The following is a 23,227-nucleotide window of genomic DNA, read 5'->3' as shown; positions in this document are numbered from 1 at the left end:
CGCTTCACACGTGTCAATAGAACACTCTTCACACGTGTCATTAGAACACGCTTCACACGTGACGTTAGAACACGCTTCACACGTGTCAATAGAACACTCTTCACACGTGACATTAGAACACACTTCAAACGTGTCATTAGAACACTCTTCACGCGTGACTTTAGAACACGCTTCACACGTGACTTTAGAACACGCTTCTCACGTGACATTAGAACACCCTTCACACGTGACATTAGAACACGCTTCACACGTGTCATTAGAACACACTCACACGTGACGTTAGAACACGCTTCACACGTGACGTTAGAACACGCTTCACACGTGACTTTAGAACACCCTTCACACGTGACGTTAGAACACGCTTCACACGTGTCATTAGAACACACTCACACGTGACGTTAGAACACACTTCACACGTGTCATTAGAACACGCTTCACACGTGACATTAGAACACGCTTCACACGTGTCATTAGAACACACTCACACGTGACGTTAGAACACGCTTCACACGTGACGTTAGAACACGCTTCACACGTGACTTTAGAACACGCTTCATACGTGACGTTAGAACACGCTTCACACGTGTCATTAGAACACACTCACACGTGACGTTAGAACACGCTTCACACGTGACGTTAGAACACGCTTCACACGTGACTTTAGAACACGCTTCATACGTAACGTTAGAACACGCTTCACACGTGTCATTAGAACACGCTTCACACGTGACATTAGAACATGCTTCACACGTGTCATTAGAACACACTCACACGTGACGTTAGAACACGCTTCACACGTGACGTTAGAACACGCTTCACACGTGACTTTAGAACACGCTTCATACGTGACGTTAGAACACACTCACACGTGACGTTAGAACACGCTTCACACGTGTCATTAGAACACGCTTCACACGTGACGTTAGAACACGCTTCACACGTGTCAATAGAACACTCTTCACACGTGTCAATAGAACACTCTTCACACGTGTCATTAGAACACACTCACACGTGACGTTAGAACACGCTTCACACGTGACGTTAGAACACGCTTCACACGTGACTTTAGAACACGCTTCACACGTGACGTTAGAACACGCTTCACACGTGTCAATAGAACACTCTTCACACGTGTCAATAGAACACGCTTCACACGTGTCAATAGAACACTCTTCACACGTGTCATTAGAACACACTCACACGTGACTTTAGAACACGCTTCACACGTGACGTTAGAACACGCTTCACACGTGACGTTAGAACACGCTTCACACGTGTCAATAGAACACTCTTCACACGTGTCAATAGAACACTCTTCACACGTGTCAATAGAACACTCTTCACACGTGTCATTAGAACACACTCACACGTGACGTTAGAACACGCTTCACACGTGACGTTAGAACACGCTTCACACGTGACTTTAGAACACGCTTCATACGTGACGTTAGAACACGCTTCACACGTGTCATTAGAACACACTCACACGTGACGTTAGAACACGCTTCACACGTGACGTTAGAACACGCTTCACACGTGACTTTAGAACACGCTTCATACGTGACGTTAGAACACGCTTCACACGTGTCATTAGAACACGCTTCACACGTGACATTAGAACATGCTTCACACGTGTCATTAGAACACACTCACACGTGACGTTAGAACACGCTTCACACGTGACGTTAGAACACGCTTCACACGTGACTTTAGAACACGCTTCATACGTGACGTTAGAACACGCTTCACACGTGTCATTAGAACACACTCACACGTGACGTTAGAACACGCTTCACACGTGTCATTAGAACACGCTTCACACGTGACGTTAGAACACGCTTCACACGTGTCAATAGAACACTCTTCACACGTGTCATTAGAACACGCTTCACACGTGTCATTAGAACACTCTTCACACGTGTCATTAGAACACGCTTCACACGTGTCATTAGAACACGCTTCACACGTGACATTAGAACACGCTTCACACGTGTCAATAGAACACTCTTCACACGTGACATTAGAACACGCTTCACACGTGTCATTAGAACACGCTTCACACGTGACATTAGAACACGCTTCACACGTGTCAATAGAACACTCTTCACACGTGACATTAGAACACGCTTCACACGTGTCATTAGAACACTCTTCACACGTGTCATTAGAACACTCTTCACACGTGTCATTAGAACACGCTTCACACGTGTCATTAGAACACTCTTCACACGTGTCATTAGAACACGCTTCACACGTGACATTAGAACACGCTTCTTACCAGAGCAGCGCAGTCCTCGCGTCTCACACTTGTTCACTAAGGTCGGGGCGGTGCAGGAGCTGAAGTTCTGGGCCCCTGAGGAACATTGCAGTGTGGAGACGTGCTGGCCGGTTGGCGGGGCCCCGTGGTAAGGCAGGGGCCCGAGCGCGGAGCCACACCCGAGCTGGGCACAGATGATGGCGGCGGTGTGAGGGTCCGAAACCACGGCTTTACACACCGGCAACCACTGATTCTCCAGAGACAGGCGCACGTTCCCCGAGCAGAAGTCTGTGGGGGCCTCCAGCCGGGGCCCCAGAGAACCTGAGGGACACAGGACAGTCAGAGGTACTCCCGGAACATCAGAGGCCCTCCCAGAGTGTCAGAGGCAATATTTTAAACTTGTAAATATAAATATAAAGACGTTCCGCGTGGTTCTCGTCCTAAACTTGCTCTTTTGCTTCGGCGTCTCGTGTTCTAGAACTTAATGCTCGTTGTGAAAACCACACGTCCTCTGAGCGGGGCGTTCCCTGGTCAGGTTTGGTGTTAGGCGCACAGGACGTCCTCTGAGCGGGGCGTTCCCTGGTCAGGTTTGGTGTTAGGCGCACAGGACGTCCTCTGAGCGGGGCGTTCCCTGGTCAGGTTTGGTGTTAGGCGCACAGGACGTCCTCTGAGCGGGGCGTTCCCTGGTCAGGTTTGGTGTTAGGCGTCTCACCCGTGCAGACCACAAACGCCGCCTTGTTGGCGCAGGACTGGTCACTCTGGTGGCGAGGGACCAGGCTGGACTTGTGCAGGTCTCGCATGTCTTTGGGCAGGTTGTGTGGCAGGTGCAGACTCTTGACCTGCAGCTGGACGCCGCGCTCCTGTCTGACCCTGAACACTCCGGCGCCGCAGCCGAGGCTCTGGCACAGCAGCGCCGCCATGTCAGCGCTCCACACCTCGCCGCACAAACCACTGCACTCGCCGTCCTCGCAAACGCTCACCAAACCCCAGCAGCCCCGAGTCAGGTTCACCGACTTACTGCCTGAAGAGCACAACAAACAAACAAACAAACAAACAAACAAACAGGAAACGTGTCATTCATAAATAAGTGCAACTATAGTAGAGATTTTGCAAAACATGTAATTGTATATTTGACGTCCAGGTCAGAAGATCGAGAGTTGTGATAAGAGTCCACCATCTGTTCGGTCCCGTACGGTTCCGTTCGGTCCTGTTTGGTGTGGACACAGAAGTATTTACCGGAGCAGGTGACGAAGGCGACGTGCGAGGGCTCAAAACTGATGGAGGGGGCGCGGCTGAAAGAGGGGGTCGAGCTGTCATCGCTGACTCCACTGGCTCCGCTGGTCCCTCTGGGCCCTATGGGCCCGCTGAACCCTCTGGGCCCGCTGCTGCCGCCACTGACTCCGGTGCCGTTGGTGACTCCGGTGCCGTTGGTGATGAAGACTTTGATGGAGTGATTACATTGGAACACGGAGGAGAGGCCCTGAGGACAGGAGTCCAGGGTCCAGTGCGGGAGCAACAAGCTGAAACACAGAGACTGTTATTTATACTGTAAAACACACTTATATTATTATAAAAGACACATTATGCATTTGTCTGCCACAGTTATAATCTATTGCTACATTTGTACTGTCCTTGACCCTCCAGACCTTCAGGATCCTACAGACCTTCAGGATCCTCCAGACCTTCAGGACTCTCCAGACTTTCAGGACCCTCCAGACCTTCAGGACCCTCCGGACTTTCAGGACCCTCCGGACCTTCAGGACCCTCCGGACCTTCAGGACCCTCCAGACCTTCAGGACCCTCCAGACCTTCAGGACCCTCCAGACCTTCAGGATCCTCCAGACCTTCAGGATCCTCCAGACCTTCAGGACCCTCCAGACCTTCAGGACCCTCCAGACCTTCAGGACCCTCCAGACCTTCAGGATCCTCCAGACCTTCAGGATCCTCCAGACCTTCAGGACCCTCCAGACCTTCAGGATCCTCCAGACCTTCAGGACCCTCCAGACCTTCAGGACCCTCCAGACCTTCAGGATCCTCCATACCTTCAGGATCCTCCAGACCTTCAGGGTCTGACTCATAAATAAATGTTTCCTTCATACATCTGATCTAAATTCTCCTGATGCTTTTTACTCCTGAACAAGTCACAAAAAGACGTTTAGTCATTCTAGTGTGTGTGAGGGGCGTGGCCGAAGCTAGTGTGCGTGACGGGCGTGGCTAAAGCTAATGTGTGTGAGGGGTGTGGCTAAAGCTAGTGTGTGTGAGGGGCGCGGCTAAAACTAGTGTGCGTGAGGGGCGTGGCCGAAGCTAGTGTGTGTGAGGGGCGTGGCTAAAGCTAATGTGTGTGAGGGGTGTGGCTAAAGCTAGTGTGTGTGAGGGGCGTGTCTAAAGCTAGTGTGTGTGAGGGGCGTGTCTAAAGCTAGTGTGCGTGAGGGGCGTGGCTAAAGCTAGTGTGCGTGAGGGGCGTGGCTAAAGCTAGTGTGCGTGAGGGGCGTGGCTAAAGCTAGTGTGTGTGAGGGGTGTGGCTAAAGCGAGCGTGTGTGAGGGGCGTGGCTAAAGCGAGCGTGTGTGAGGGGCGTGGCTAAAGCGAGCGTGTGTGAGGGGCGTGGCTAAAGAAAGCGTGTGTGAGGGGCGTGGCTAAAGCGAGCGTGTGTGAGGGGCGTGGCTAAAGCTAGTGTGTGTGAGGGGCGTGGCTAAAGCGAGCGTGCGTGAGGGGCGTGGCTAAAGCGAGCGTGTGTGAGGGGCGTGGCTAAAGCGAGCGTGCGTGGGAGGGGCGTGGCTAAAGCGAGCGTGTGTGAGGGGCGTGGCTAAAGCGAACGTGTGTGAGGGCCCCGGACCTGGTGTTGACGGGGCCCCGGCTGAAGTCCTGGGCCGTCCCGCAGCGTCTCTGTTCACACACGGCGTTGGCGGCGTCTTGGTTCCACGCTCCAGACGCGCTGAGCCAGTGGAGGTCAGAAGAGGACGACACCATCACGTGTCCAGCACAGAAACCTCCGTCCAGAAAGACGTCCCGGTGACCTGCCAACACACACATCGGCCTCTGAATGTCCACCCCACTCTCCGCACTCCATGTGCCCTTAAATGTCCAGTAAATGCAGTCGAGGCCGTTGATGAAGCGGCTCTGGACGTGCCAATACCATCGACATTATGAACACTCTTAAAGGGTCTTAAAGGGTCTTTTAAAGCAGGGGTGTCAAACATCCGGCCCGCGGGCCGGATACGGCCCGCCAGACGTTTTAATCCAGCCCGCCAAACATTTTGGAATTCATATTTAATCATTTTTTTTTACATTTTCTTTTTTTTTTATTTGTTCATAGAACCGTAGTTACTTCCGTAACCGTTTTTATCGCTAAAACTACACATCCCACAATGCCGCTGGTGGCCGCCCCTCCCCACGCGGCCCTTCACTGCCGTGTCTACTGCCGAGGGAGAAGTGCAGAGAGAAGTAAGACGCGCGTTTGCGCACTTTACAGCACTTTACAGCACTTTACAGCACTTTACAGCACTTTACAGCACTTTACAGCACTTTACAGCACTTTACAGCACTTATGCACCTCAGAGGTCTGAGCGAGGACAGACTTGTGTTTTTTTGGGAAACACGTGGAAGAAAGAAAGAAAACTGTTTTCTGGATGTTAGAGTTGTGCTAAATGTGGAGCTAACAACAAGAAGACTAACTTCTGTGATGAAAACATCCTCTACAAACCTACACAGATCAAGACACACTAATGTGACTGTGACACACTAATGTGACTGTGACACACTAATGTGACTGTGAACACACTAATGTGACTGTGACACACTAATGTGACTGTGAACACACTAATGTGACTGTGAACACACTAATGTGACTGTGAACACACTAATGTGACTGTGAACACACTAATGTGACTGTGAACACACTAATGTGACTGTGACACACTAATGTGACTGTGACACACTAATGTGACTGTGAACACACTAATGTGACTGTGAACACACTAATGTGACTGTGAACACACTATTGTGACTGTGAACACACTAATGTGACTGTGAACACACTAATGTGACTGTGAACACACTAATGTGACTGTGACACACTAATGTGACTGTGACACACTAATGTGACTGTGAACACACTAATGTGACTGTGACACACTAATGTGACTGTGACACACTAATGTGACTGTGACACACTAATGTGACTGTGACACACGAATGTGACTGTGAACACACTAATGTGACTGTGACACACTAATGTGACTGTGACACACTAATGTGACTGTGACACACTAATGTGACTGTGAACACACTAATGTGACTGTGACACACTAATGTGACTGTGAACACACTAATGTGACTGTGACACACTAATGTGACTGTGAACACACTAATGTGACTGTGACACACTAATGTGACTGTGAACACACTAATGTGACTGTGACACACTAATGTGACTGTGAACACACTAATGTGACTGTGAACACACTAATGTGACTGTGACACACTAATGTGACTGTGAACACACTAATGTGACTGTGACACACTAATGTGACTGTGACACACGAATGTGACTGTGACACACTAATGTGACTGTGAACACACTAATGTGACTGTGACACACTAATGTGACTGTGAACACACTAATGTGACTGTGACACACTAATGTGACTGTGGACACACTAATGTGACTGTGAACACACTAATGTGACTGTGACACACTAATGTGACTGTGAACACACTAATGTGACTGTGACACACTAATGTGACTGTGACACACTAATGTGACTGTGAACACACTAATGTGACTGTGACACACTAATGTGACTGTGACACACACTAATGTGACTGTGACACACTAATGTGACTGTGACAAACTAATGTGACTGTGAACACACTAATGTGACTGTGACACACTAATGTGACTGTGACACACTAATGTGACTGTGAACACACTAATGTGACTGTGACACACTAATGTGACTGTGAACACACTAATGTGACTTTGAACACACTAATGTGACTGTGACACACTAATGTGACTGTGAACACACTAATGTGACTGTGAACACACTAATGTGACTGTGACACACTAATGTGACTGTGACACACTAATGTGACTGTGACACACTAATGTGACTGTGACACACTAATGTGACTGTAAACACTAAAGTGACTGTGACACACTAATGTGACTGTGACACACTAATGTGACTGTGACACACTAATGTGACTGTAAACACTAATGTGACTGTGACACACTAATGTGACTGTGACACACTAATGTGACTGTGACACACTAATGTGACTGTGAACACACTAATGTGACTGTGACACACTAATGTGACTGTGACACACTAATGTGACTGTGAACACACTAATGTGACTGTGACACACTAATGTGACTGTGAACACACTAATGTGACTGTGACACACTAATGTGACTGTGAACACACTAATGTGACTGTGACACACTAATGTGACTGTGACACACTCATGTGACTGTGACACACTCATGTGACTGTGACACACTAATGTGACTGTGACACACTAATGTGACTGTGACACACTAATGTGACTGTGACACACTAATGTGACTGTGAACACACTAATGTGACTGTGACACACTAATGTGACTGTGACACACTAATGTGACTGTGAACACACTAATGTGACTGTGAACACACTAATGTGACTGTGACACACACTAATGTGACTGTGAACACACTAATGTGACTGTGACACACTAATGTGACTGTGACACACGAATGTGACTGTGACACACTAATGTGACTGTGGACACACTAATGTGACTGTGAACACACTAATGTGACTGTGACACACTAATGTGACTGTGAACTCACTAATGTGACTGTGACACACTAATGTGACTGTGACACACACTAATGTGACTGTGACACACTAATGTGACTGTGACACACTAATGTGACTGTGAACACACTAATGTGACTGTGACACACTCATGTGACTGTGAACACACTAATGTGACTGTGACACACTAATGTGACTGTGACACACTAATGTAACTGTGACACACTAATGTGACTGTGAACACACTAATGTGACTGTGACACACTAATGTGACTGTGAACACACTAATGTGACTGTGAACACACTAATGTGACTGTGACACACTAATGTGACTGTGACACACTAATGTGACTGTGAACACACTAATGTGACTGTGAACACACTAATGTGACTGTGACACACTAATGTGACTGTGAACACACTAATGTGACTGTGAACACACTAATGTGACTGTGTCACACTAATGTGACTGTGACACACTAATGTGACTGTGAACACACTAATGTGACTGTGACACACTAATGTGACTGTGAACACACTAATGTGACTGTGACACACTAATGTGACTGTGAACACACTAATGTGACTGTGACACACTAATGTGACTGTGAACACACTAATGTGACTGTGACACACTAATGTGACTGTGACACACTAATGTGACTGTGAACACACTAATGTGACTGTGACACACTAATGTGACTGTGAACACACTAATGTGACTGTGACACACTAATGTGACTGTGAACACACTAATGTGACTGTGAACACACTAATGTGACTGTGACACACACTAATGTGACTGTGAACACACTAATGTGACTGTGACACACTAATGTGACTGTGAACACACTAATGTGACTGTGACACACTAATGTGACTGTGGACACACTAATGTGACTGTGAACACACTAATGTGACTGTGACACACTAATGTGACTGTGAACACACTAATGTGACTGTGACACACTAATGTGACTGTGACACACTAATGTGACTGTGAACACACTAATGTGACTGTGACACACTAATGTGACTGTGACACACACTAATGTGACTGTGACACACTAATGTGACTGTGACAAACTAATGTGACTGTGAACACACTAATGTGACTGTGACACACTAATGTGACTGTGACACACTAATGTGACTGTGAACACACTAATGGGACTGTGACACACTAATGTGACTGTGAACACACTAATGTGACTGTGAACACACTAATGTGACTGTGACACACTAATGTGACTGTGAACACACTAATGTGACTGTGACACACTAATGTGACTGTGAACACACTAATGTGACTGTGACACACTAATGTGACTGTGAACACACTAATGTGACTGTGACACACTAATGTGACTGTGACACACTAATGTGACTGTGAACACACTAATGTGACTTGACTGTGACACACTAATGTGACTGTGAACACACTAATGTGACTGTGACACACTAATGTGACTGTGAACACACTAATGTGACTGTGAACACACTAATGTGACTGTGACACACTAATGTGACTGTGACACACTAATGTGACTGTAAACACTAATGTGACTGTGACACACTAATGTGACTGTGACACACTAATGTGACTGTGAACACACTAATGTGACTGTGACACACTAATGTGACTGTGAACACACTAATGTGACTGTGACACACTAATGTGACTGTGAACACACTAATGTGACTGTGACACACTAATGTGACTGTGACACACGAATGTGACTGTGACACACTAATGTGACTGTGACACACTCATGTGACTGTGACACACTAATGTGACTGTGACACACTAATGTGACTGTGACACACTAATGTGACTGTGAACACACTAATGTGACTGTGACACACACTAATGTGACTGTGACACACACTAATGTGACTGTGACACACTAATGTGACTGTGACACACTAATGTACTGTGACACACGAATGTGACTGTGACACACTAATGTGACTGTGAACACACTAATGTGACTGTGACACACTAATGTGACTGTGACACACGAATGTGACTGTGACACACTAATGTGACTGTGGACACACTTAATGTGACTGTGAACACACTAATGTGACTGTGACACACTAATGTGACTGTGAACTCACTAATGTGACTGTGACACACTAATGTGACTGTGACACACACTAATGTGACTGTGACACACTAATGTGACTGTTGACACACTAATGTGACTGTGAACACACTAATGTGACTGTGACACACTCATGTGACTGTGAACACACTAATGTGACTGTGACACACTAATGTGACTGTGACACACTAATGTAACTGTGACACACTAATGTGACTGTGAACACACTAATGTGACTGTGACACACTAATGTGACTGTGAACACACTAATGTGACTGTGAACACACTAATGTGACTGTGACACACTAATGTGACTGTGACACACTAATGTGACTGTGACACACTAATGTGACTGTGAACACACTAATGTGACTGTGAACACACTAATGTGACTGTGACACACTAATGTGACTGTGAACACACTAATGTGACTGTGAACACACTAATGTGACTGTGTCACACTAATGTGACTGTGACACACTAATGTGACTGTGAACACACTAATGTGACTGTGACACACTAATGTGACTGTGAACACACTAATGTGACTGTGACACACTAATGTGACTGTGAACACACTAATGTGACTGTGACACACTAATGTGACTGTGAACACACTAATGTGACTGTGACACACTAATGTGACTGTGACACACTAATGTGACTGTGAACACACTAATGTGACTGTGACACACTAATGTGACTGTGAACACACTAATGTGACTGTGACACACTAATGTGACTGTGAACACACTAATGTGACTGTGAACACACTAATGTGACTGTGACACACACTAATGTGACTGTGAACACACTAATGTGACTGTGACACACTAATGTGACTGTGAACACACTAATGTGACTGTGACACACTAATGTGACTGTGGACACACTAATGTGACTGTGAACACACTAATGTGACTGTGACACACTAATGTGACTGTGAACACACTAATGTGACTGTGACACACTAATGTGACTGTGACACACTAATGTGACTGTGAACACACTAATGTGACTGTGACACACTAATGTGACTGTGACACACACTAATGTGACTGTGACACACTAATGTGACTGTGACAAACTAATGTGACTGTGAACACACTAATGTGACTGTGACACACTAATGTGACTGTGACACACTAATGTGACTGTGAACACACTAATGGGACTGTGACACACTAATGTGACTGTGAACACACTAATGTGACTGTGAACACACTAATGTGACTGTGACACACTAATGTGACTGTGAACACACTAATGTGACTGTGACACACTAATGTGACTGTGAACACACTAATGTGACTGTGACACACTAATGTGACTGTGAACACACTAATGTGACTGTGACACACTAATGTGACTGTGACACACTAATGTGACTGTGAACACACTAATGTGACTGTGACACACTAATGTGACTGTGAACACACTAATGTGACTGTGACACACTAATGTGACTGTGAACACACTAATGTGACTGTGAACACACTAATGTGACTGTGACACACTAATGTGACTGTGACACACTAATGTGACTGTAAACACTAATGTGACTGTGACACACTAATGTGACTGTGACACACTAATGTGACTGTGAACACACTAATGTGACTGTGACACACTAATGTGACTGTGAACACACTAATGTGACTGTGACACACTAATGTGACTGTGAACACACTAATGTGACTGTGACACACTAATGTGACTGTGACACACGAATGTGACTGTGACACACTAATGTGACTGTGACACACTCATGTGACTGTGACACACTAATGTGACTGTGACACACTAATGTGACTGTGACACACTAATGTGACTGTGAACACACTAATGTGACTGTGACACACACTAATGTGACTGTGACACACACTAATGTGACTGTGACACACTAATGTGACTGTGACACACTAATGTGACTGTGACACACGAATGTGACTGTGACACACTAATGTGACTGTGAACACACTAATGTGACTGTGACACACTAATGTGACTGTGGACACACTAATGTGACTGTGAACACACTAATGTGACTGTGACACACTAATGTGACTGTGACACACTAATGTGACTGTGAACTCACTAATGTGACTGTGACACACTAATGTGACTGTGACACACACTAATGTGACTGTGACACACTAATGTGACTGTGACACACTAATGTGACTGTGAACACACTAATGTGACTGTGACACACTCATGTGACTGTGAACACACTAATGTGACTGTGACACACTAATGTGACTGTGACACACTAATGTAACTGTGACACACTAATGTGACTGTGAACACACTAATGTGACTGTGACACACTAATGTGACTGTGAACACACTAATGTGACTGTGAACACACTAATGTGACTGTGACACACTAATGTGACTGTGACACACTAATGTGACTGTGAACACACTAATGTGACTGTGACACACTAATGTGACTGAGACACACTAATGTGACTGTGAACACACTAATGTGACTGTGACACACTAATGTGACTGTGAACACACTAATGTGACTGTGACACACTAATGTGACTGTGAACACACTAATGTGACTGCGACACACTAATGTGACTGCGACACACTAATGTGACTGTGAACACACTAATGTGACTGTGACACACTAATGTGACTGTGACACACTAATGTGACTGTGAACACACTAATGTGACTGTGACACACTAATGTGACTGTGACACACTAATGTGACTGTGAACACACTAATGTGACTGTGACACACTAATGTGACTGTGAACACACTAATGTGACTTTGAACACACTAATGTGACTGTGACACACACTAATGTGACTGTGAACACACTAATGTGACTGTGACACACTAATGTGACTGTGAACACACTAATGTGACTGTGACACACTAATGTGACTGTGACACACTAATGTAACTGTGACACACTAATGTGACTGTGAACACACTAATGTGACTGTGACACACTAATGTGACTGTGAACACACTAATGTGACTGTGACACACTAATGTGACTGTGACACACTAATGTGACTGTGAACACACTAATGTGACTGTGACACACTAATGTGACTGTGACACACTAATGTGACTGTGACACACTAATGTGACTGTGACACACTAATGTGACTGTGACACACTAATGTGACTGTGAACACACTAATGTGACTGTGACACACTAATGTGACTGTGACACACTAATGTAACTGTGACACACTAATGTGACTGTGAACACACTAATGTGACTGTGACACACTAATGTGACTGTGAACACACTAATGTGACTGTGAACACACTAATGTGACTGTGACACACTAATGTGACTGTGACACACTAATGTGACTGTGAACACACTAATGTGACTGTGACACACTAATGTGACTGTGACACACTAATGTGACTGTGAACACACTAATGTGACTGTGAACACACTAATGTGACTGTGACACACTAATGTGACTGTGAACACACTAATGTGACTGTGACACACTAATGTGACTGTGAACACACTAATGTGACTGCGACACACTAATGTGACTGTGACACACTAATGTGACTGTGAACACACTAATGTGACTGTGACACACTAATGTGACTGTGACACACTAATGTGACTGTGAACACACTAATGTGACTGTGACACACTAATGTGACTGTGACACACTAATGTGACTGTGACACACTAATGTGACTGTGAACACACTAATGTGACTGTGACACACTAATGTGACTGTGAACACACTAATGTGACTGTGACACACTAATGTGACTGTGACACACTAATGTGACTGTGACACACTAATGTGACTGTGAACACACTAATGTGACTGTGACACACTAATGTGACTGTGACACACTAATGTGACTGTGACACACTAATGTGACTGTGAACACACTAATGTGACTGTGACACACTAATGTGACTGTGACACACTAATGTGACTGTGACACACTAATGTGACTGTGACACACTAATGTGACTGTGAACACACTAATGTGACTGTGACACACTAATGTGACTGTGAACACACTAATGTGACTGTGACACACTAATGTGACTGTGACACACTAATGTGACTGTGAACACACTAATGTGACTGTGACACACTAATGTGACTGTGACACACTAATGTGACTGTGAACACACTAATGTGACTGTGACACACTAATGTGACTGTGAACACACTAATGTGACTGTGACACACTAATGTGACTGTGACACACTAATGTGACTGTGAACACACTAATGTGACTGTGACACACTAATGTGACTGTGAACACACTAATGTGACTGTGACACACTAATGTGACTGTGACACACTAATGTGACTGTGAACACACTAATGTGACTGTGACACACTAATGTGACTGTGACACACTAATGTGACTGTGAACACACTAATGTGACTGTGACACACTAATGTGACTGTGACACACTAATGTGACTGTGAACACACTAATGTGACTGTGACACACTAATGTGACTGTGACACACTAATGTGACTGTGACACACTAATGTGACTGTGAACACACTAATGTGACTGTGAACACACTAATGTGACTGTGACACACTAATGTGACTGTGACACACTAATGTGACTGTGACACACTAATGTGACTGTGAACACACTAATGTGACTGTGACACACTAATGTGACTGTGAACACACTAATGTGACTGTGACACACTAATGTGACTGTGACACACTAATGTGACTGTGACACACTAATGTGACTGTGAACACACTAATGTGACTGTGACACACTAATGTGACTGTGAACACACTAATGTGACTGTGACACACTAATGTGACTGTGAACACACTAATGTGACTGTGAACACACTAATGTGACTGTGACACACTAATGTGACTGTGACACACTAATGTGACTGTGACACACTAATGTGACTGTGACACACTAATGTGACTGTGAACACACTAATGTGACTGTGACACACTAATGTGACTGTGAACACACTAATGTGACTGTGACACACTAATGTGACTGTGACACACTAATGTGACTGTGAACACACTAATGTGACTGTGACACACTAATGTGACTGTGACACACTAATGTGACTGTGACACACTAATGTGACTGTGAACACACTAATGTGACTGTGACACACTAATGTGACTGTGACACACTAATGTGACTGTGACACACTAATGTGACTGTGAACACACCTTCACATGTGAGGTCCACGATCTGCTCCTTGTCGCTGGAGTTGGACTGGTCAGTGTTTGGGCATTTGAAGAGACTCTGGGCGTCAGATGGACACTTGAAGCTCTTGTCCAGAAAAGGGTGTGGCCCGTGCGTGAAAAGGGGCGGAGTGTTGGCGCTGCTCTTGTGGTCTCCACAGTCCAAGTCTCGACACACGGCGTCCGAGTTGGCCTGGGTCCAGCCTCTGTGTCGCGCCTTCTGCCACCTGCCCTCCAGGAGCAGCTCCACCCGCCCTGAGCACCTGCCCGGCCCGTCCTGGAGACGCACCGCAGCGCTGCCTGCAACAAGGGGTCACAAGTGGGCAACAAGGGGTCAAAAGAGGGCAACAAAGGGTCACAAGTGGGGTAACAAGGGGTCACAAGAGGGCAACAAAGGGTCACAAGTGGGGTAACAAGGGGTCACAAGTGGGCAACAAGGGGTCACAATAGGGCAACAAAGGGTCACAAGTGGGGCGACAAGGGGTCACAAGAGGGCAACAAGGGGTCACAAGAGGGCAACAAAGGGTCACAGGAGAGCAACAAGGGGTCACAAGAGGGCAACAAGGGGTCACAAGTGGGCAACAAGGCGTCAAAAGAGGGCAACAAGGGGTCACAAGAGGGCAACAAGGGGTCACAAGAGGGCAACAAAGGGTCACAAGTGGGGTAACAAGGGGTCACAAGTGGGCAACAAGGGGTCACAAGAGGGCAACAAAGGGTCACAAGTGGGGTAACAAGGGGTCACAAGTGGGCAACAAGGGGTCACAAGTGGGGCAACAAGGGGTCACAAGTGGGGCAACAAGGGGTCACGAGAGGGCAACAAGGGGTCACAAGTGGGCAACAAGGGTCACGAGAGGGCAACAAGGGGTCACAAAAGGGCAACAAGGGGTCACAATTGGGGCAACAAGGGGTCACAAGAGGGCAACAAGGGGTCACGAGAGGGCAACAAGGGGTCACAAGTGGGCAACAAGGGGTCACGAGAGGGCAACAAGGGGTCACGAGAGGGCAACAAGGGGTCACAAAAGGGCAACAAGGGGTCACAAAAGGGCAACAAGGGGTCACAAGTGGGCAACAAGGGGTCACGAGTGGGCAACAAGGGGTCACGAGAGGGCAACAAGGGGTCACAAGTGGGCAACAAGGGGTCACAAGAGGGCAACAAGGGGTCACAAGTGGGCAACAAAGGATCACAAGAGGGCAACAAGGGGTCACGAGTGGGCAACAAGGGGTCACGAGAGGGCAACAAGGGGTCAAAAGAGGGCAACAAGGGGTCAAAAGAGGGCAACAAGGGGTCACAAGAGGGCAACAAGGGGTCACAAGTGGGGCAACAAGGGGTCACAAGAGGGCAACAAGGGGTCACAAGAGGCCAACAAGGGGTCACAAGAGAGCAACAAGGGGTCACAAGAGGGCAACAAGGGGTCACAAGTGGGCAACAATGGGTCAAAAGAGGGCAACAAGGGGTCACAAGAGGTCAACAAGGGGTCAAAAGAGGTCAACAAGGGGTCACTAGAGGGCAACAAGGGGTCAAAAGAGGGCAACAAGGGGTCACTAGAGGGCAACAAGAGTGGCAACAAGGGGTCACAAGTGGGCAACAAGGGGTCACAAGAGGGCAACAAGGGGTCACAAGTGGGCAACAAGGGGTCAAAAGAGGGCAACAAGGGGTCACAAGAGGGCAACAAAGGGTCGCAAGAGAGCAACAAGGGGTCACAAGTAGGCAACGAGGGGTCACAAGAGGGCAACAAGGGGTCACAAGAGGGCAACAAGAGGGGCAACAAGGGGTCACAAGTGGGCAACAAAGGGTCACAAGAGGGTAAAAAGAGGGTCAACAAGGGGTCACAAGTGGGCAACAAAGGGTCACAAGAGGGTCAACAAGGGGTCACAAGGGGTCACAAGAGGGGCAACAAGGGGTCACAAGAGGGCAACAAGGCGTCACAAGTGGGGCAACAAGGGGTCACAAGTGGGCAACAAGGGGTCACAAGTGGGGTAACAAGGGATCACAAGAGGGCAACAAGGGGTCACAAGTGGGGCAACAAGGGGTCACAAGTGGGGCAACAAGGGGTCACAAGAGGGCAACAAAGGGTCACAAGTGGGGTAACAAGGGGTCACAAGTGGGCAACAAGGGGTCACAAGAGGGCAACAAAGGGTCACAAGTGGGGTAACAAGGGGTCACAAGTGGGCAATAAGGGGTCACAAGTGGGGCAACAAGGGGTCACAAGTGGGGCAACAAGGGGTCACAAGTGGGCAACAAGGGTCACGAGAGGGCAACAAGGGGTCACAAAAGGGCAACAAGGGGTCACAATTGGGGCAACAAGGGGTCACAAGAGGGCAACAAGGGGTCACGAGAGGGCAACAAGGGGTCACAAGTGGGCAACAAGGGGTCACGAGAGGGCAACAAGGGGTCACAAAAGGGCAACAAGGGGTCACAAAAGGGCAACAAGGGGTCACAAGTGGGGCAACAAGGGGTCACAAGAGGGCAACAAGGGGTCACGAGTGGGCAACAAGGGGTCACGAGAGGGCAACAAGGGGTCACAAGTGGGCAACAAGGGGTCACAAGAGGGCAACAAGGGGTCACAAGTGGGCAACAAAGGATCACAAGAGGGCAACAAGGGGTCACGAGTGGGCAACAAGGGGTCACGAGAGGGCAACAAGGGGTCAAAAGAGGGCAACAAGGGGTCAAAAGAGGGCAACAAGGGGTCACAAGAGGGCAACAAGGGGTCAAAAGAGGGCAACAAGGGGTCACAAGAGGGCAACAAGGGGTCACAAGTGGGGCAACAAGGGGTCACAAGAGGGCAACAAGGGGTCACAAGAGGGCAACAAGGGGTCACAAGAGGCCAACAAGGGGTCACAAGAGAGCAACAAGGGGTCACAAGAGGGCAACAAGGGGTCACAAGTGGGCAACAAGGGGTCACAAGAGGGCAACAAGGGGTCAAAAGAGGTCAACAAGGGGTCACTAGAGGGCAACAAGGGGTCAAAAGAGGGCAACAAGGGGTCACTAGAGGGCAACAAGAGTGGCAACAAGGGGTCACAAGTGGGCAACAAGGGGTCACAAGAGGGCAACAAGGGGTCACAAGTGGGCAACAAGGGGTCAAAAGAGGGCAACAAGGGGTCACAAGAGGGCAACAAGGGGTCACAAGTGGGGCAACAAGGGGTCACAAGAGGGCAACAAGGGGTCACAAGAGGGCAACAAAGGGTCGCAAGAGAGCAACAAGGGGTCACAAGTAGGCAACGAGGGGTCACACGAGGGCAACAAGGGGTCACAAGAGGGCAACAAGAGGGGCAACAAGGGGTCACAAGTGGGCAACAAAGGGTCACAAGAGGGTAAAAAGAGGGTCAACAAGGGGTCACAAGTGGGCAACAAAGGGTCACAAGAGGGTCAACAAGGGGTCACAAGGGGTCACAAGAGGGGCAACAAGGGGTCACAAGAGGGCAACAAGGCGTCACAAGTGGGGCAACAAGGGGTCACAAGTGGGCAACAAGGGGTCACAAGTGGGGTAACAAGGGATCACAAGAGGGCAACAAGGGGTCACAAGTGGGGCAACAAGGGGTCACAAGTGGGCAACAAGGGGTCACAAGAGGGCAACAAGGGGTCACAAGTGGGCAACAAGGGGTCACAAGAGGGCAACAAGGGGTCACAAGTGGGCAACAAGGGGTCAAAAGAGGGCAACAAGGGGTCACAAGAGGGCAACAAGGGGTCACAAGTGGGGCAACAAGGGGTCACAAGAGGGCAAAAAGAGGGTCAACAAGGGGTCACAAGTGGGCAACAAAGGGTCACAAGAGGGTGAACAAGGAGTCACAAGAGGGGCAACAAGGGAGTCACAAGTGGGCAACAAGGGGTCACAAGTGGGGCAACAAGGGGTCACAAGAGGGCAACAAGGGGTAACAAGAGGGCAACAAGAGGGGCAACAAGGGGTCACAAGTGGGCAACAAAGGGTCACAAGAGTGCAAAAAGAGGGTCAACAAGGGGTCACAAAAGGGGCAACAAGGGGTCACAAAAGGGGCAACAAGGGGTCACAAGAGGGGCAACAAGGGGTCACAAGAGGGCAACAACGGAGTCACAAGTGGGGCAACAAGGGGTCACAAGTCGAGCAACAAGGGGTCACAAGTGGGGCAACAAGGGGTCAAGGGCGTTACCGCAGCAGATGATGTGGGCGTGTCTTGTGTGGTGTTAGTGGGCGTTACCGGAGCGGATGATGTGGGCGTGTCTCGTGTGGTGTTAGTGGGCGTTACCGGAGCGGATGATGTGGGCGTGTCTCGTGTGGTGTTAGTGGGCGTTACCGGAGCGGATGATGTGGGCGTGTCTCGTGTGGTGTTAGTGGGCGTTACCGGAGCAGATGATGTGGGCGTGGCCACTGCAGCTGAAGGGGGTGGAGCTATGTCTGGATTTACAGTGCCAAAGAGAAGAATCCTGATCCGTGCATTCCAGAGAGTCCAGCAGCGAGGACCCAAGGGACGGCCTGGTGCTGGAGCTGACCACCTGAAAGAGAGAGGGAGCTGAACACCTGAAAGAGAGAGGGAGCTGAACACCTGAAAGAGAGAGGGAGCTGAACACCTGAAAGAGAGAGGGAGCTGAACACCTGAAAGAGAGAGGGAGCTGAACACCTGAAAGAGAGAGGGAGCTGAACACCTGAAAGAGAGAGAGCGCTTGACACCTGAAAGAGACAGAGAGCTGGACACCTGAAAGAGAGAGAGGTGAACACCTGAAAGAGAGAGAGCTGCCTACCTGAAAGAGAGAGAGCTGAACACCTGAAAGAGAGAGAGAGCTGAACACCTGAAAGAGAGAGAGAGCTGTCCACCTGAAAGAGACAGAGAGCTGAACATCTGAAAGAGAGAGGGAGCTGACACCTGAAAGAGAGAGAGCTGAACACCTGAAAGAGAGAGAGAGAAAACCTGAAAGAGAGAGAGAGCTGAACACCTGAAAGAGAGAGGGAGCTGAACACCTGAAAGAGAGAGGGAGCTGAGAACCTGAAAGAGAGCTGAACACCTGAAAGAGAGAGTAGAGAACACCTGAAAGAGAGAGAGAGCTGAACACCTGAAAGAGAGAGAGAGCTGAACATCTGAAAGAGAGAGGGAGCTGACACCTGAAAGAGAGAGAGCTGAACACCTGAAAGAGAGAGAGAGAAAACCTGAAAGAGAGAGAGAGCTGAACACCTGAAAGAGAGAGAGAGAACTCCTGAAAGAGAGAGAGAGCTGATCACCTGAAAGAGAGAGAACACATGAAAGAGAGAGAGCTGATCACCCGAAAGAGAGAGAGAGAGAACACCTAAAAGAGAGAAAGAGCTGAACACCTGAAAGAGAGAGAGAGAACACCTGAAAGAGAAAGAGAGCTGACCCAACATAACTTTAACTTTTTTCATTTTAGTCAGCTCTTTCTGAAAATGATAATCTGAATATTCAAATGTAGCATATGTGTGTTTCCCTCACGTTTCCACAGCCGAGCTCTTTACACGCCACGTCTGCGTTGTGAGGCGTCTGTGTCCAGTCCGTCGCACACACTGGAGACAGCACCCCCTTCAGCTCCACGTGGACGGTGCCGTAACAGCGGCTGGGTTTGCCTTCATGGACCAGGACCACACGCACACCATCTGCAGGAGGAAACATGTGTCAGACAGCGCCTCCTGCAGGAGGAAACATGTGTCGGACAGCGCCTCCTGCAGGAGGAAACATGTGTCAGACAGCGTCTCCTGCAGGAGGAAACATGTGTCGGACAGCGTCTCCTGCAGGAGGAAACATGTGTCAGACAGCGCCTCCTGCAGGAGGAAACATGTGTCAGACAGCGCCTCCTGCAGGAGGAAACATGTGTCAGACAGCGCCTCCTGCAGGAGGAAACATGTGTCGGACAGCGCCTCCTGCAGGAGGAAACATGTGTCAGACAGCGTCTCCTGCAGGAGGAAACATGTGTCAGACAGCGCCTCCTGCAGGAGGAAACATGTGTCGGACAGCGCCTCCTGCAGGAGGAAACATGTGTCAGACAGCGTCTCCTGCAGGAGGAAACATGTGTCAGACAGCGCCTCCTGCAGGAGGAAACATGTGTCGGACAGCGCCTCCTGCAGGAGGAAACATGTGTCGGACAGCGCCTCCTGCAGGAGGAAACATGTGTCGGACAGCGCCTCCTGCAGGAGGAAACATGTGTCGGACAGCGCCTCCTGCAGGAGGAAACATGTGTCAGACAGCGCCTCCTGCAGGAGGAAACATGTGTCAGACAGCGCCTCCTGCAGGAGGAAACATGTGTCAGACAAACATGTGTCGGACAGCGCCTCCTGCAGGAGGAAACATGTGTCAGACAGCGCCTCCTGCAGGAGGAAACATGTGTCAGACAGCGCCTCCTGCAGGAGGACACATGTGTCGGACAGCGCCTCCTGCAGGAGGAAACATGTGTCAGACAGCGCCTCCTGCAGGAGGAAACATGTGTCAGACAGCGCCTCCTGCAGGAGGAAACATGTGTCAGACAGCGCCTCCTGCAGGAGGAAACATGTGTCGGACAGCGCCTCCTGCAGGAGGAAACATGTGTCAGACAGCGCCTCCTGCAGGAGGAAACATGTGTCAGACAGCGCCTCCTGCAGGAGGAAACATGTGTCAGACAGCGTCTCCTGCAGGAGGAAACATGTGTCGGACAGCGCCTCCTGCAGGAGGAAACATGTGTCGGACAGCGCCTCCTGCAGGAGGAAACATGTGTCGGACAGCGCCTCCTGCAGGAGGAAACATGTGTCGGACAGCGCCTCCTGCAGGAGGAAACATGTGTCGGACAGCGCCTCCTGCAGGAGGAAACATGTGTCGGACAGCGCCTCCTGCAGGAGGAAACATGTGTCGGACAGCGCCTCCTGCAGGAGGAAACATGTGTCGGACAGCGCCTCCTGCAGGAGGATTCTTCACAATGTGCTTGTGACTTCTGCATCAGGAGCAGGAGGAGTCTAGGGTCAGGAGGTTTACCTGAGCAGGTGAGGCGGGTGGCGTTCTCCTCGTGGGCGTGGCTCTGGTAGGAGCCACAGAACAGCTGCTCACACCAGAGCTGCATCGTCGGCTGGTCCTGGATCTTCATCGAGCTCCACGAGTTCGAAACTTTCTTCTCCATCAAACCTGAGCAAACATTGGAGCTGTTTCCTCGAAGTCGCACCTCCTGGTGATCTACAACAGAGGAAGGTTTAGTCCTGGTTTAGTCCTGGTCCTGGTCCTGGTCCTGGTCCTGGTCCTGGTCCTGGTCCTGGTCCTGGTCCTGGTCCTGGTCCTGGTCCTGGTCCTGGTCCTGGTCCTGGTCCTGGTCCTGGTCCTGGTCCTGGTCCTGGTCCTGGTCTCACCCTGGCAGTAGACGAAGGCCGGTCTGGGGCAGATCCTCTTCTCTGGAGAACACTCCCACAGGTTCTTCTCTGGATCCAAACAGTTTGTGGAGATCATGTTGGTTTTGGGCTCAGATCTGGCCTCGGCCGTGGACCAGGCCGGGATGGCCCTCAGGGGCCCGCAGCCCAAAGACCGACACAGGACCTGGCCCTCCTTCTGCCCTGTGGAACCAAGAGAGGGAGAAACCAGGACTTAAACCAGGACTTAAACTACAAAGTCCTGGTAAATCTATCAATAATACATTAAGTACATGAATACATAAAGTACATGAATACATAAAGTACATGAATACATAAAGTACATGAATACATAAAGAACATGAATACATAAAGAACATGAATACATAAAGTACATGAATACATAAAGTACATGAATACATAAAGAACATGAATACATAAAGTACATAAAGTACATGAATACATAAAGTACATGAATACATAAAGTACATAAAGTACATGAATACATAAAGTACATGAATACATAAAGAACATGAATACATAAAGTACATGAATACAT

At 48.5% G+C, this 23,227-nt stretch overlaps 1 protein-coding gene across 1 annotated transcript in view; it reads right to left on the bottom strand.

The window, feature by feature from the left end:
* Positions 1–22,491, bottom strand: part of LOC140354536 (antigen WC1.1) — a 75,453-nt gene extending 52,962 nt beyond the window's left edge. Inside the window, exons 1-9 of the mRNA XM_072439569.1 lie at positions 22,307–22,491; positions 20,801–20,961; positions 19,703–19,853; positions 15,371–15,685; positions 5,092–5,272; positions 3,918–4,358; positions 3,494–3,777; positions 2,970–3,278; positions 2,279–2,578 (exon numbers count right to left, since the gene is read on the bottom strand). Of these exons, the coding sequence (XP_072295670.1) occupies positions 2,279–2,578; positions 2,970–3,278; positions 3,494–3,777; positions 3,918–4,358; positions 5,092–5,272; positions 15,371–15,685; positions 19,703–19,853; positions 20,801–20,961; positions 22,307–22,448 (2,284 nt within the window). The 5' untranslated portion in view covers positions 22,449–22,491. The remainder of the gene's footprint in view (positions 1–2,278; positions 2,579–2,969; positions 3,279–3,493; positions 3,778–3,917; positions 4,359–5,091; positions 5,273–15,370; positions 15,686–19,702; positions 19,854–20,800; positions 20,962–22,306) is intronic.
* Positions 22,492–23,227: the final 736 nt, after the last annotated feature.

The sequence above is a fragment of the Eucyclogobius newberryi genome, unplaced genomic scaffold (assembly GCF_026437365.1).
Source record: "Eucyclogobius newberryi isolate DKJ021-1_F unplaced genomic scaffold, fEucNew1.0.hap1 SCAF_93, whole genome shotgun sequence".
Lineage (NCBI taxonomy): Eukaryota > Metazoa > Chordata > Actinopteri > Gobiiformes > Gobiidae > Eucyclogobius > Eucyclogobius newberryi.
Note: the sequence above shows the minus strand (reverse complement) of the source record. Positions and strands in the feature narration are given on the sequence as shown.